The following is a 15,686-nucleotide window of genomic DNA, read 5'->3' as shown; positions in this document are numbered from 1 at the left end:
AAAAAGACTTCTGACCAAAATCTGGTATAAGTTAAGAGAGGGTTTGTGCTTCACATGTAACCTAAGCACTGTACAGACCAAATAAAAAGTTGCCTTGCTGATAAAATGAAGTTTTTAAAGTATGTTGCTTACTTAAGCAGCCAGGAAAAGATAAAGCAACACAAACATGATGTGCCCCCAGTTCTGGTACTTGGCATGCAGAGCCTGACATGCTTCACATACTCTATCTCTAGACTACACAAATATCTGCTGATAGTGTGCAGCAAAGTAACCACAGAACAGAGCCTAACTAAACACATCACTGCAGTCCTTGGCTAGCATGAGACTCGAGCTACAGTGAAGTAGCTACTCAGCTCTTCTGGGCTGAACCCTTCTCCCTTCAAGCATTACAAAACTGCTGCTTTCCCAGCTTGTTTAACACATGTCCTGGTACTGACACCTAACCCCCAACACCCCATAATACCGTGCCTCAAATGGGACAACATACAACCTGCAGAAGGCATTTCTGGTGCCTCCTCTGGCACACTGACACACACCCCCACCCTCAATCCGAGTTTCCTGGACACTAAGCACAGACAAGACTGCGTGCATACACAAAATACGATGGACGTCTGAGCTACATTCTAAATGAGATGGAGCACATGGGACTGGCATGAGTAAGAGGGGAAAATGTGGGAGAGGAATCACTACACACAGAGTGTGGTTTGGGTTGAAATACCTACCATCATAATATTCCAAATTCAAAGACTGCTTGTATCAGAATAAAGAAACAACAAATTTAACCAAATGCGATCATATAAGGAAAAAGGAATGAGAAAAGAACTACTCGGTATCCCTCCACCAAGAAAGAAGTACGTACTGAGTTACACATGGAATTAAACTCCAGTAGAACATGGGCTGCCGGAATTTAGGCTCTCTGATGTCTTTCATCTCCTTTTAATGCTGCAAACTGTGCTACTAAAGTTGTAATTAGTTTTGTCTAGAGCTCAGACGTTTACAGCTCACTTGTTGGGATAAAATTTAAGAAAAACTATATTTTTAGGATTAGGAAAAAAGATTTCACATAATTTTAAAAAATTGTATCTACATAAGCCTTACAGAGGCATAGTAGCCAAGAGGAAGCTGTTTTAATTTTTCAGATAATACCAAAAGAATGAATACAATATAAGCTGTAAACACTGGCTTTTACATCTCTAATAATGAGAAAAACACTAGTACTGCAGATCCCAGAACCTTTTTAAAAAGCCTCTGCAGGCAGGGGACATAGACCCAAATGAAAGACAAAATATAAATGTCCAGCTAAACATTAATTTTGCTGACAATATGGAAAAAAATAACCAAAAAAAGCCAAAAATTTGCCAGCTTTAAGGACTTTGAGTTTTCTTGTTCCCAGTTCTACCACCAGGGAGAGGTTATTGGTAAAGAAAGAGAGAAAATGGCATTAAATTAGCAAGAAATTCCAAAGATCAAAGATTATTAGCAATTGATGCTGTGGGAGAGAGAAAGGTGGGGAGTGGGGAAAAAAGATTAAAAAAATAAAATCACACAAATGCACTAAGAGGACAGATTGCTTTTATTTCCCCAAAGGCCTAGTGGGTAGTTTTATACCTGCATGGTTTGCACCATAAACTCTGTCGGTCAAGCCCGAACAATGCCCGACACTTCTTTGGAGTATTTGCATCTGTTAGCATAAGGTAAACACAAAAAATACAACACAATGGTGGATAGAGCTCATTTGGTCTGCGTCATCTCAGCTACAGCTACGTTCAATCACCTTCGTTTTATTTGGTAATCTCCCCTCGTACCAAGGGCAGGAAGGAATATAGGACTTTCACAATGAGCCAAAGGGAAAACCAAAAAAAAAATCTCCGACACAGCCACGAGCCTGTGTGGTGTCGGAGCCGCACTCAGTGCCGCGCTATCAAGGGCCTTGGGAGAGACTGTCCTTGGGTGGAGGCTTGGAAGGCAGGAGCGTGGTTGAGCCACGGATCAGATGGGCTTAAGGTTGATGCTGTTTTACAGTGGGTTTTTGGCTAGCAGCAGCAAAGAGGAAGGCAAAAAAAAAAACCAACAAACCAACCAACCAACAAAGGAAAAAAAAAAAGGAAAACCCTTTCGGAGAGATGATTACTGATGGCAGTGTCCCACTCCCTTGTGTCTTCTAGATCACAACACAGAGCTACAAAGCAACAAGGCAGGAAAAAAAAGGGGAAAGTACCAAATAAACCAGCTGCAAATCAGCCATAGCGAGTCTGGGAAAACTATACACACCTGCAGGGGCCGCACCAGTTATTCTGTTGATCAAGGCCAAAGCGCGCTCGGCATTTCTTAGGAGCGCTCAGGTCTGAATGAGTTCAAGAAAAGCGAGCAGAAAAGGAAGAGGAAAAAAAGAAAAGGGGAGAGGGGGGAGTGAGTGAGAGAGAGAGAGAGAGAGAGAGAGAGGAAAAGAGAAAAGGGGAGAAAAAAGAGAAAGGTAAAAATAAGGAAAAATAAAAATAAAAAAGGGAATAAAAATCAATGTCCTCGTTATTAATTGCAAATATTGACTTTTGATTTAAAAGTTTAAAAAAGTGAGAATCACATTTTTATTCAACTCTTGAGATTAGCTGTTGCAATTAAAGCTGCAGTATCCCTTTATAAAGGACTGTTTCTTTCCCTTTTAAGAGAGCAGGTATAGGAAAGTCTTTGTGGTTGGTCTAGTAGGATGTTTCAGGCAAGTTTAATTTGGGCTGGAGTTTCTTTTTTTTTTTTTTTTTAAAGAGGGGGGAAAAAAGGAAGAAAAGAAGCTGAGTATGGAAGTTAGATCCTGAACATGCTTTTTTCTTCAACTCAGATACAAAATAAGAGGAAAAAAAAAAAAGAAAGAAAAAAAAAAGAAATTATATCTCCTGGGATAATGCAGCTTTTGGAATAACATTCAATTTACTTGTTTTCATTAATTTGTATTTAAAAGAATGGATAAGAATAAGCAGATTGTGGGATGAGTATGTTAGTATCAGCCAGCAAATAAAATGTAAAGCATGGCAAGGTGCTGAGTTAGTACAGCTAGTGAATTGCAATGAATAGGCTTGAGCAGAAAGGAAAAAAAAAAGATCCAAAACTAAAATAATAATAAAAAAATGCGTATGCATGCTAATGTGAGAAGACTTAGTGGGAGCCATGAAAAATGCCATTAGATTAAGGAGGTTCATTACTGACTTGCTTCCATTCTTTATCAGTCTCTTTAAAGAAATACTGCATATTCAATTTGCACAGTTAGTACAACTCTTGCGTTATTTTTACTGTATTACTGTTTTAATAGCAATTGTTACAAAAACAAAAAACAAAATTAAAAAATACTATCAAACATAATAGATATAAAGATATATAGATAATAAATACTATCAAAACGTGTGGATGGTATTTTTTTCTTAATGTCATAAGTGTTTAATGTTAAAATCTATAATGGCAGGAAAAAAAATTAAAAAGCAGTTTATAAACTATTTTAAATGACTCAAAATGACGTTAGCACCTGTAATCGGAGGAAGTGAAAGGCAAGGATTTAGGAAACATTCGCTGTGTTCTGAAAAAAAAGAACAAATTATACAAAGGCTTCAAAAAAACTAAGTTAGAGCTTCTTCAAGATCGACTATGAGATTGCCTATGCAGTATTTCTAATTTCCTAAATAGAATGGCAAACCTCCTTAATTTAAGATGGGTGCGATTTACCACTGTAAGGCATGCATCAGGACATCCAGGGACAGCCCAAATTAACAGCACACGCACACGGACACGCACACACGCCCGCGGGTGCGCGGAGGAAGCGGGCGGCTGGATAAACGATGGCACAGGCATTCCAGCTACGGCTCTGCGGTTACAGGCTCGCCAACTACGCGGACAAACGCGGCTAGTGCCGCGCCAGGAGGCTCTGACATGCAATGGCTGGGTTACTAGTTTTAGAAGGGCGGTAACGCGTGAATTATTGGAGTGCATTTTAAAAAAAATAAAAAAAAAAGCTGTCTAACATAGGGACTGGCTCCTCTGAGGCCAGGAGACCTGTGCCCACCTCCCCCGTACCTACAAGGGTCACACCAGGACTGCCACACTTCCACTAAGCGAGAGGTTTAGACTTATCTTTACTTACCATTGGTCTCTCCTGGCTGCTTATCCCTTTTCCTCTTCTTCTTCTTTCCCTGCAGAAAACATACACAAACGAGAAGGATTAGAAATAAGCCCCAAAGAAGTGTCCTTGCAATGAGGCTGCAGCTGGAGCAGGAAGCTCCCAAGAGGGGACACCAAAGTGTGACACTGTCCCACCCTCCATGCAGGGAACTTTGGGGGGCCCCAAGGAGATGCTGCACCCCAGGACTGACTCTGCCTCCCTACCCTGTGACTTTTTAGACAGCCTCACTGCTGCCCACCCAGTGCTAACACCCATCAAGGCCATGGGCAGCTGGGGCAGGGGCAGAAGGACTTGCAAGTTGCTGCTTTTGAGCTGAGATCACCATGAAGACAAAAACACCTCACATCTGTATGCTCCTGCATGTAGAAGTTTCAAGAATCATTTGTGGTCATGTATTGGTGGGACAGGAAGGGGAAGGAGAGGGAGAATAGAGAGGGGAGAATGCGGTCAGACTGAGCGTCTGAAGTTCCTCAGCACCAAACCCCAAGCATTCAAGGAGAAAAGGAAGCCCACAGTAATGATAAATCCTAACCTGCAGTTTTATAGTTCCACTGACAAGCCAGAAAGCAATGCCAGGACAAGAAAAAAAAAATCCAGACATAGCCAAGACCCTTCCCACATTTTGCTCTATCACAAAGAAACAACCAGTTTTGCTAAACTCTATCCCTTTCCCAAATGCTGTACCACAAGATGATGAAATTTGTTACAGTTTTTGAATGGAGGGAGAAAAGCCTGTTCTGTTTCCCTCCAACAGTGTGGGAGAAGACAACTGGGAGCCCAGCTTCTGTGGAAAAACAGTAATTGCTTTCCAACAGAAAAAATACGAAGTAATAAGCATAGTTCAAAAAAGAACAGCTATTTTTCCAAGAAAACTCCTCTAACACTGGGGGGTTTGCAGACTCGTACAACAAGGCCAGTGTAGGCAACAGAGTAATTTCATTTTCACATCTCTCCAAATGCTAAAAGCAACAACTTTTGGATCAGCAATGTCTGGTGTGAATAGCACAAGAATTCCTGGCTTTTGAAGACATGGTAGCAAGCACAGCTGATGAGAAGACCTCAGAGCAGCAGTCCCTTGTGGTCAAGGGACAACAAACATATCTTGGAAGAAGGAATCTCACAGATCTTTTGAAGGGTTGGATGTATCTGGGAAAGCCAAGAGGTTCTCCCACACAGTGGGCATCTTTCTCAGCAGATGGATTCCAGATACATGGTTAAGATGGGCTTCAGCACGGCACATCCACATTTGGGATGCTCCCTATGATAGATTTCCTGGAATGTATTAGTAAAAAATTCCCCCAACATGAATGCAGAACATTGATCTGTTGTTGTCCCATTTTTCCTCCACAAAGCTGGCCTTGTGGCATGGGGTTTCTGCACTCATTCCCCCTTGCTTGCTCAGGGTTGTAAACTGCCACCCTGTTGTCCAGGCTTATGAGATCCTTCTGGAGATGGAAAAAGCAGTGTGAACTGTCCACCTCAAAGGAACTTTAAACAACAGGCACACAATCCTGCAGCCTCGATGCTGATGACAAATAGTCTCTGACACCTCTGAGGTAATTTTTTGGGATATGGAAGTTGTCATTTGCTAGAGCAGCCATCAGTCTATCATGACAGGCAGATAAGGCAGACAAGCACTGATCCTAAAGCTCTCTGAGAACAGAATAGGGAAAAGCACAGTATCTTGAAATGTATCACATAAAGATGCAAGAGGCTCCATCTATATTGATCTAGATTGACAGTAACTCTGAGAAAATAAGTGAAAAGCACAGTATCTTGAAATGTATCACATAAAGATGCAAGAGGCTCAGACTCTGCTCCATCTATATTGATCTAGACTGACAGTAACTCTGAGAAAATCAGTAAATTTTTTCCAGCTTTCAACAACATAACCAAAACCAGACAATTGCCTCAAGATCATAAGCCTGACTTTTATTTAATCTCAAGGAGGCCACTGGCACAATTAACAGACTGCATCTGTGGCAAATTTGCTTAATTTTTGCAGTACATTTGGGAATTCAAGGGCTATTTCAGTTTGAGACCTTATGACTTCTTCACTCGAGGGCCAGCCAGAACAAAGGTCAGAAGTCACCTGTCTTTAATACCTGGCTTGAAGAGCTTGTGAAAGTACTGAAATGCCATTAGGGAGCAATCTGTTAAAAACACCTGATCTACAGGAATGTCAGCCAGGGACCGGGAATTTCTCATTCTTTTTCAACACAAGCTTTTAAAACTCTTCCCAACAAAGAATGGACAGATGCCACATAGACTTCTTTACACCTTTTTCAAAGCATCAGGGAGAAGAATAATCTTTACTTGTTCAATTTCTGGGCTACAAGAGGATATTAGACTATGTAGCTAAATTAATATATGGACTTAAGGAAGGAACTGTGGCAGCAGTTTTTCAAGTGCTCTGCAGAAGACACCATTTTTTCTTTGCCTAAGATTATTCTCCCAAGACTTGAGCAGATTGTAACATTTTCTGTCATCATACTATACAAATTTTTATGCTGCAAGTAAATATAGGTGTAAATACCTGCTAACAATTTTGGTAGTTCTCTCTCTGGAGCCAAACCAACAGGTTTTGATAGGTCTGCAGATTTCTTTGGTACTAATTTTCTAGTCATGCAGTGGGTGAGGTGACTGGACCCTTACATACTTCCGAGTCCAGCACTCAGCACTGCTAAACATCTCATATTGGATCTCAGGAAGAGCCAACGTGCCTTGTGACACCAACAAACCATGAGGCTGAAAGCTGCATTTCCTGAATGCACTGCTCCTGTCTCTGAAGACTTGGACTATAGCTGGCCTTATCCTTGAGCCTGATGTGAGGTGCTTAACAATTTAACCACTTCAAGCAGACCAAAGTCACTCCCCTGCTAGATGTGTGAAAGGCTCAAGACCCTACAAACGGCTGAGGGAGGAGGGGCACTCAGGAGAGCTGTGAATGGACCAGGAGAGGAGACATAAATAAATCCTGCGGATGATGCAAAGGTACCACGCTCTCCTCAGGCAGGAAGGTTCCCCCTGAAGGTCACCTGGGGGTACAGCATCAAGCCGCTGGGAAAGCACTGGCTTTCTCATCCTGTCCTTTTTAGCTTGAGAAGAAAGGGTTTCTCAGTGTTCACACAGTGAGGACAAAAGTAAAAGGTCCTAAACACTGAGGCTTTGTACATGCCCATCTGTCAGTGGCACAGTCACTGTGCAGAATGAGCATTCCCGAAACCTCAGTCGAGCCTAGACTCCCTTTTGAACACCCAAGACGACGATACTGCACAGTGCTGAGGAACTACCTCGAGCCTGTGGTCTGACAGCCTCAGGCCAAACTGTGCTGAAAAGGGAAGGAAAATGTGCTAAGCAGGAGCTGTGCCTCATCAGACTTAAAACGGTCTCCTCCGAGGAGCAGAGAATCAAGAATATTCTGAACTGGAAGGACAATTGAGCATGCACAGGTATACCTGTATGAGCCTGCTGGAAAGAGAAGATGATCAAGAAAACAGAAGGATTTGAAAAAATGTCAGTAAGTACACATTGCTAAATAAGTGAGCATGTGTATTCTCCATCACTGAAAGGGCAGAAGAGTGTAAAGAGCTGCTGCTGCTTCTCCTGGCTTCACTGCAGACTCTGAACTGGCTTCCTCCCACCCATATAAAAATGTAGATTCATGGAGGCAAGTTTGTTATATAGAGCAAAACAGAATATTGATGATAAAACAGACGGGGATCAAAGAGACAGACTTCAACAAAACCATAAGGTGCAACCCTACACAAAACTGGCATCAACCTTAGAGTTGGTGGTCCCCAAGCCTGCAGGGAAGTGTGACTAGAAGGCAGAGAATAGGGTTTATTACAGAGTTATAGACCTTGGGAGTTTTAGGTGATTTTTATTTAACTTTAAAAAAAAAATCAAGATGCTGCTATAATCCTATTAAAAAGGGTTTAGAGCTCTCACCAATCCACAAATCTGTCAAGAATTTATGGTCTTAGGCTTGCAAACACTTATTACCATCTGCACAGCTTACCCTTCATGGAAAGAGCTATTTAGTACTAGAAGTTATAAAGCTGCCCTTATGCTTTTTAACAGACAAAAAATACTACCACTTTTAGCTCAAAACCAGGCTTTCTGAAAAGTAGAGGGAGGAATCAATTTTAAAACAATCCATGAATTGATCATGAATTCCAATATATTTTTTAAAAAATTAGGAGGGTGGGCATGAAAAAGAAAACATAAACAAAATACACAACTATAGAGTGGAATAATTCATTTAACCCCACTTGAGAGTAAGACTTTCAAAAATATAATGCTTTTGGTTTTGCCAGTCCTTCTCTGAAGCTAGGATAAGTCATTCTTCCACTTTCCACTACACTCTCACACAGATAAGCACAAGACACTAATTATTTATCTCTTTTGGTGGAAAGGAGAGGAGCATACAAGGGGCATTTAAAATTTTGTTTTAAAACATGAAATTCAAAATGACCAGCAAGCCAAGCAGCATTTCCAGACGCTGGTAAAAGTGAAGGGAAGACGTTTTTCACAGAGCTCTGCTATTCTAACCCCATACTAGTCCCAGCCAGGAAGCCTCTTCCAAGTGGGAATCACCCCCGGTAGTTTTGGTATCGCCAAGGGAAGTGCCTGTTGTCATTACCAGATTGGGCTCCTGAGCCTTTCCACACAGTGCTTGTGTGCAATGTGTGGTAGTAGCTCAGCAGGTCACACAGACATTTCTACAAGCTCTACTACTACAAGTTTCCACTTAATAGGAACCTACATAGTTATCCCGTGCAGACCAGCCCGGGTACAGCTGCATGTGAAGCTGTCGCTCCTTTCTTGCTAGTTCATAGTATTTCGCTTGCTCTTCTCTGGATAACGCGTGCCACTGGGGTGGAGAAAAGACAAAAAGACAAAATAAAAAGCACTAGTGGTTGGGGTTTTCTTAAGCATGTTAACAGCAAAGTGTGTTATTTATACACATATTTATACACATACAGTTAGAATCGATTTTCATAAAAAAGAGATAAAACAGATGATCTGGCATGCTGACATTCATATTTTATTTACAACTCTAGATTATAACTGCAGTTAAATCAACTGAACCACGACTAATCATTTACATGCACTCAACCCCTTTTGTCTCCTGTTGAGAGAGGAGAATTAATAAATCTAAACAAAAACAGACAGCAGGGGAGATTGTCCAGAAGCTGAACCACTTGTCATGAGCTAGAACTCAGTTACAGCTTTGGAGGTGTCTCCCCCACTGGCACTTCCTCGCCTCTTCTAGCTCTCACAGGTGCTGATACTGGTACTGTACTCAAAGTTTTTTCATTTCCCATTTACTTTTCTGCCTATCTTAGGCCAAAATAAAAATCTAAGATTTTTGCATCAACCAGTCATGGAAATGATACTGAAATAACACTGCTATTAATTAACTCCTCATCTTCCCCATGAATGACCCCACTGGCAAGAAGTGCCTGTGAAAATTAAAAAACAAACCAAGGCCTTTGGTTTAGCAATTTCCCTATCCATTTTCACAATGGCAGAAAAATAGAGGGATTCAGAAGGTGTGAATCCTACAGAGTTTCAGGCCCTGCTGGTGCTTGTCCCTTGTTACCTACCCTTCGACCGAGAATTTGGTTGATGGCTGCGCTCTCTTTCAATGTGCATTCTGCTACAACTTTTGCTCTCATTTCCTTCATATACAACATAAATGCATTAAGAGGTTTCTTTATGTGTGGCTTCTTTTTCTCTTCTTCTTTTTTGGAGTCCTGATGTTTTCTGTAGAGTAAAGATACAACAGACAGAGACCTCACAGTGAGAACTCCTTGTGAGTTTATCAAATTAATCCCCTCAATCTCTCTAGCATTAATCCTCAGCAATCTCTAGGAAGAGGACCAGAAAGTTGTCTAGACCCTTCAACCTGGCTGCTGTATGGTAACAGTCTTAAAAGCATTACAAGAAAACGCACCTCATGTTTATGCAACATCACCAAGTACCCTCTGAGGCCCTACAAGAACCCTGGAAGGACATGGGCTCCAGAAAAATGGGCTCACAGGGAGAGCTTGAGCATGACAGTAGAGGAAATAATTACACCCCTTTATCAATGGGCTCTTGTCAGTTCAAACCTAAACTTAATACCAGCTCTCTGAATCTTTGAAAAAGCCATTTATGTTTAGTTTTTTGTCTCCTGTGGTATATCTGTTATCTCAAGGCTTCAAACTAGACACTGAGTAATAGAGAAACTGGTCAAGAAACTTGAATCTCAATCAAGAAAATTCCATTTCCTTGTTCAAACAGGTGAAATTACTAATACTTGCCTATGTCATAGAATGACTCAAAGACTGCTACCATCGTTTGGACACACTTTGGCAACTAAACCACATTCAAATCAATTATAACAGAAAAGAAAAATTGAAAAAAATATTTCACAGCAAAACCATCACAAACCCAAGCCTTTTTACAAGCCACACATGCACAGGGGATGCTTTGAGTATCCCAAAGAGAAGACAGGGGAAGCAACAACTTACGAGCTGTGGAGTGAGCCGACGTCGCTCTGGGAAGATTCCTGTTTGACTGTTGGTGTGACTATGGCCGGATGAGGAATTCCAGTTGTGTGTAAACTATGGTGTGGCGGGACCATGTGTGGAGGAAACCTAGAGGAGAGAAAGCTGTGTAAATTGTCAGAATAAAAATGAATGAATGGGGAGGGATGTGTACACACATTAAGAAAAAAAAAAACAACTGGCATATAACAAGCACATGACAGCTAGACAAAGCATATGAAAGCTGGCAGCATTAATTAGCAATAAATTAAACATAATGACTCTTCTAATGTCATTAAAGCCAATCTTCCCCTTCATTATCATTACTGACACGAGACATCATGATTTTTAACATTAACAAAAGGCGAATTCAACTGAATGAACTTGTATGAAGGTGGAATTTCAGATACCTGAAACAAAATCCACCAGTCCATTTCTTTGCTGAGAAATTATGTGTGGCAGCCAAGGAATCAATTTTTATAGTTTTGAATCATGTTGTGAATTTAGGATGACATCTTTTATTCTATATTGACAGCAAAATAAAATATTAATGCCAACACATTCTAGATGCATTTTTGATAATACTTATAGACGTCTCATTAGCTACATTTTGTTGATGGAGAAAAAGAAAATATTTATTTGTGTCTAATAAATCTCTGAGCCACACCGCTTTAACAGAAGGTGGAAGATTGTGGAATTTTTGATCCATTTAAGTAACCTAGAAAGGCTTTAACAGTCTAGACTTTCTAAACAGAAAAAAATGTTGTCAGCTTTATGGTTTATGATCATATACATGGACAGATCCCAGTCCTGCAGTGGATTCAGAGGGATATGCAATCCTTCTGCATGAATCTAATTGCTTGATTGGGATCACAGCACAAACATGGCACAATCATTCAGACTTTTTACATTTTAACAGAAATGAACAAACTTCTCAAAAGCAAGATTAACTTATATAATTGTTTCTCAACAGCCTCAGAAAGGTTTTGCAGTAAATAAGGAAAGCACAGTATGACTGACTGCCTTCCCCCACTGAAGTCAACTGGTTTCCAGGAAATGGGTTCTAGCCTAAAATTATGTTTCAGAAGTAACTTTCCTCAAAACACCAAAATTAAAGTGATCTGGCAAGGGTTTTTCTCACTGCAAATCCCCATTCTCATCCCAGATTTTGAACAATCTGATCCAAGCAAAATAACCCAAGATTATGGAACACTCAATGGGATAAATAATTATTCCTTCTATCACCAATATACAGTAATTTTTTTCTATCCAACAGGATTTAAAATGGGGTGCTATACCATGTATACTGCTGTGTGTAAGCATCAGAAATATAGTGGGCTTATCTTTCTCTCTCCCCTCTTATAAATTCCAACACTGAGCTTAACAATCGCATCCCCTGTGATTGCCCAGACATTCTCTACATTCAGAAGATGACACAGAAGTACTTTCATGAACAAGAGCACTGTCCACTACAAGCTCTGAGGATCTTTTGTCTATCAGCTGGTAGTACTCAGGGTGATTAGACAGAACTATTTTGTCTTAGAAGGCAGTGGTAGGAAGAGCAGGACTGACAGGGAGAATGTGAAATTGTTCAAGTTGTAGAGAATTGCAGTTCTTCATGAACAAAGGCATGGAGAGAAGGGAGGCAAGGAAGGTGGGATGGCAAGGGAAGAGGAGAATGGGCAGCAAAATGGTCATTCCTACTTCTGCTAAAGACTCACGGACACAAATCGCCAAGTGGGTTGTCCAAGTGCCTTCCCACTCTCTGACAAAAGTAGCTGGGAGAGAAGCACACATTTGAGGATATGCTTTGGTTCATGGTAGGTCAGAACAGAAGACAGTGTCGAGGCTGCAAAGGAGACTGGCATCCTTGTCCCAGTTCTGCCACAGAACTGCTCACCATCAGCAAGACACAAACTGGGCCTTTTTATTACTTTTTTCTGTTCTTTCTCTACTTCCATGTCTACGTATTTTGATTGGACATATCTAGAATTTGTTCACACAGCGCCTGGGGCCTTCAAACATGATACAGTGCAAATAAAAACTGGCAGTATGAGCTGGATTTTTTTTTAAATAACTAACAAACATGATCAAAAATAAAAGTGGTGGTAAAAAACTGACCTTGCTGAACACAGTCTAAGCACAGGGATAAAAACACATCCTCTCAAGGGACTGTTCTAGGCAAGACTGAGTGCTTCAGAGAGGACAATGCTGCTGGGGCTGGCTAGGCCAGAAACAAGGGGACAATGAAGGATGAAGATGGAGATGAAAAGCCTTCCTTCAGAGAGCAGGCAGGAAGAGCTCTGCTGGTCTGACATGAGGGCTCAGCGTGAAGTGCACTGGCCATGTACCAGCAGGGAGAAAATCTAAGTGCAGAGCACAGCATGCACACATTGTGTCAAAGCCTAAAGGATGGCAAAGCCTCCACTGACCTCAGCTGGGATATTTTACTCACTGGGCTCTAAACTCCAGAGACAGCAGCCTTCATCACCAGGCAGCTGCAGCTCAGTAGTTATTTTCAGGGTTGCAGTTTCCATGAGGAAGTGCTGTGTTCATTACCAGTGACCATTTCACTTTTTCATACTGAGTCTGTCCAATTCACAAGGCTGCCTATTGGACTTACACATCCCTTCCTATATTTAGAGCTATAAAACATACTCCAGAACCCAAAGTTGCTCTCACAATCCCATGGACTTCCATTGGTGGGATGAGGGTTCAGCCCAAGATCAAAGTGCCTGCTCATTTCCATGTAGACAGCCACTCACATGGCAATATGAGCAGGGGAAGGGTGTTAATTTTTAACTTCCTGGCTACACTCCAACTTCAGTAATTACATTCAGCAAAAGTGAATTTCCCCTGAAATTTCAATTACAGAAGGTATTTTCCACTGCCACCACTTAACTGCTGTGCAGTGTTTGTCTGGTGTAATTCTGCTAAATTATTTCCTGATTTCCTCTCACAGCAGTTGTTTTTTCATAGTGGGTCCACTGTTTGCCCATCACTCAGTTAGCCCTGCCTCACTTTACCTTAAAGGCATATTACAGAGGGGTAATGAAGAATCAAGAGATCTTACAGGTATACTACAAGAATATAACGTGAGTGTGGCAAGGCTACAAGCAACAACTAAGACTTGTACCTGGTTAAAGACACTACCTTAATAGTATCAACCATTCATTAAAAACCACTATTAGTCACCCGTTAACCTTTTATAAACTATTCATAAGCACACTTAAACTAATAAAGAGCAATTTCTAAGCTTAGGGAACTAAAGGTTGGGAAGCACTACAGGCTCCAAAGATCTATACCATAATGCAGGCAAAGATGGGAACTATTTTTGAAGGCAGGCTCTGGAAAACTGTGGATGGAGGGGTGAGGTTTGAGGTCTGTGCTGTTGAGGCACAGCCAGCACAGCAAAGGCAAGGTTGGCAGCAGGGCACTGCAGGGCAGTTGCCCATTGCCAGCATGGGCACCACCAGGAATTTCCTGACCACACCAGACACCTGGACAAGGGCTGAGTCCCCCTGCTGAGCCCAGGCTGACACAGGAAAACATGCATGAAACCATGTATGAGAGCACGGAGGGTGCTCCCATCTACGGGAAACCAGAGGAGAAGTTTCTGGGCTGAAACAAAGGGTAAACACCTTAAATCAATTCATCCCCCTGCACGTGTGCCTGAGCACGTGCATACGTACGGGCTTCTGTCAGAGACAAAAAGAAAGGCTCCCTGTGTATGTGCACACCCTCACCTTCGCCTAAGACATTCGCCAGATTTTTTTTTTCTCTAGACAAGTATTCCATGAATTGCAATAAACACCCTAAAAATTCTAAGCAGCTCATTATACACTACTGTCTCCTTTTATGGCTCCAAGCCAGAATATAATGATGAGTCTTAACTTGTTAAGGACAACTAATTTTTTGTTCCTGGCTGTCTCAGGGGCTTCTCTCTTACTCACTCTCACTTTACTTCACTGTTGACATGTTTCTGTTAACTGGATGTCATCTGCCTGCCTTGATTTTATGCACAAGCAGTGGGATGCATTTTTCTGTGCAACAATTCTGCTTTGAGTTGCATTAGATTTGTCATTATTCTCTCATTTTCCCCTTGCACTTGTAACATTTCATCTATTCCTGCCTTATTTTTTGAGCCACGGTGCACCCACATTATGGTTTATACATGATCTTGCTCCCTTTGAAGCCGGCAGATTTCAGAGCCAGCCCTCGTCAGGAGAAGTGCCTGCTACCAATTTAGCAGGCTGAGGGCCCCGAGCTCCAACAACTCAATCTAAAGGGGGTCACAGGGTGGCACAAGCGAGTGTCAGCAAGTGCTGTTTAATTGCCAATCTAGGCTTCTCCATGGTGTTTAAAGTATAATGACCCATCACTTAATTCTGAGAAGTCCTGGCCCTGCTGCTGAATGGAATGAATATCAAAGGATGTGCTAGAACAGGGCAAGGAGCCTACATTTCCTATAACTGCCATAAGTATAATAGACCTCTACTTCTGTCGTCCCATTACCACAATAATGTATTTAATTTGCTGTGTACTCTTTTTAACTAGATACCTTTCATAAAGTCTATCTTGGGAATATAGCCCCCCCTGCTTCCACATCTCCCCCCTCCCTCAAATGACTAGCCTCTCTAATAATAATTAAAATAAATCAAGCTCTACTTTGCCTCACACCATACCTGCAAGTCTTTTACAGATATTAAAAAGATTAAATAGGGGGAGGCAACCATTGTTTAAATTTGCAACTCTCTCCCCAGCCTAGTATTTTTTTTTTTGTGTTCTGGGACTACACTTTTTTTTTAAAGTTGATTTTCCAGCTGACTATTTGCTGGGCCAGCATTTTAATTTAAATTTTTAGGTTTTTTGTTTACTTATCTAAAGCACATACCACAATGTTTTCCCACCCATTCATTCACAAGCCCTAGGTACAGATTTCCACTTCTCAATGAGGTGTGCTTCCCCCCAGCCCTCACCAGTCTTTT

At 41.4% G+C, this 15,686-nt stretch overlaps 1 protein-coding gene across 16 annotated transcripts in view; it reads right to left on the bottom strand.

Moving 5' to 3' along the window:
• TCF7L2 (transcription factor 7 like 2) overlaps nt 1-15,686 on the bottom strand; it is a 171,943-nt gene that overhangs the window by 4,705 nt on the left and 151,552 nt on the right. For 2 of the 16 annotated variants that reach the window (XM_039708859.1, XM_039708860.1), the window contains exons 8-13: nt 10,684-10,809; nt 9,775-9,934; nt 8,931-9,038; nt 4,124-4,172; nt 3,512-3,562; nt 2,272-2,344 (exon numbers count right to left, since the gene is read on the bottom strand). In XM_039708859.1, coding sequence (XP_039564793.1) covers nt 2,272-2,344; nt 3,512-3,562; nt 4,124-4,172; nt 8,931-9,038; nt 9,775-9,934; nt 10,684-10,809 — 567 coding nt within the window. Of the gene's footprint in view, nt 1-722; nt 748-1,607; nt 1,682-2,271; nt 2,345-3,511; nt 3,563-4,123; nt 4,173-8,930; nt 9,039-9,774; nt 9,935-10,683; nt 10,825-15,686 lie in introns of those variants that run through there. The other 14 variants (XM_039708858.1, XM_039708868.1, XM_039708872.1 and 11 more) reach the window with 12 other exon arrangements.

Source organism: Passer montanus, unplaced genomic scaffold, assembly GCF_014805655.1.
Source record: "Passer montanus isolate IOZ18808 unplaced genomic scaffold, ASM1480565v1 scaffold21, whole genome shotgun sequence".
NCBI lineage: Eukaryota > Metazoa > Chordata > Aves > Passeriformes > Passeridae > Passer > Passer montanus.
Note: the sequence above shows the minus strand (reverse complement) of the source record. Positions and strands in the feature narration are given on the sequence as shown.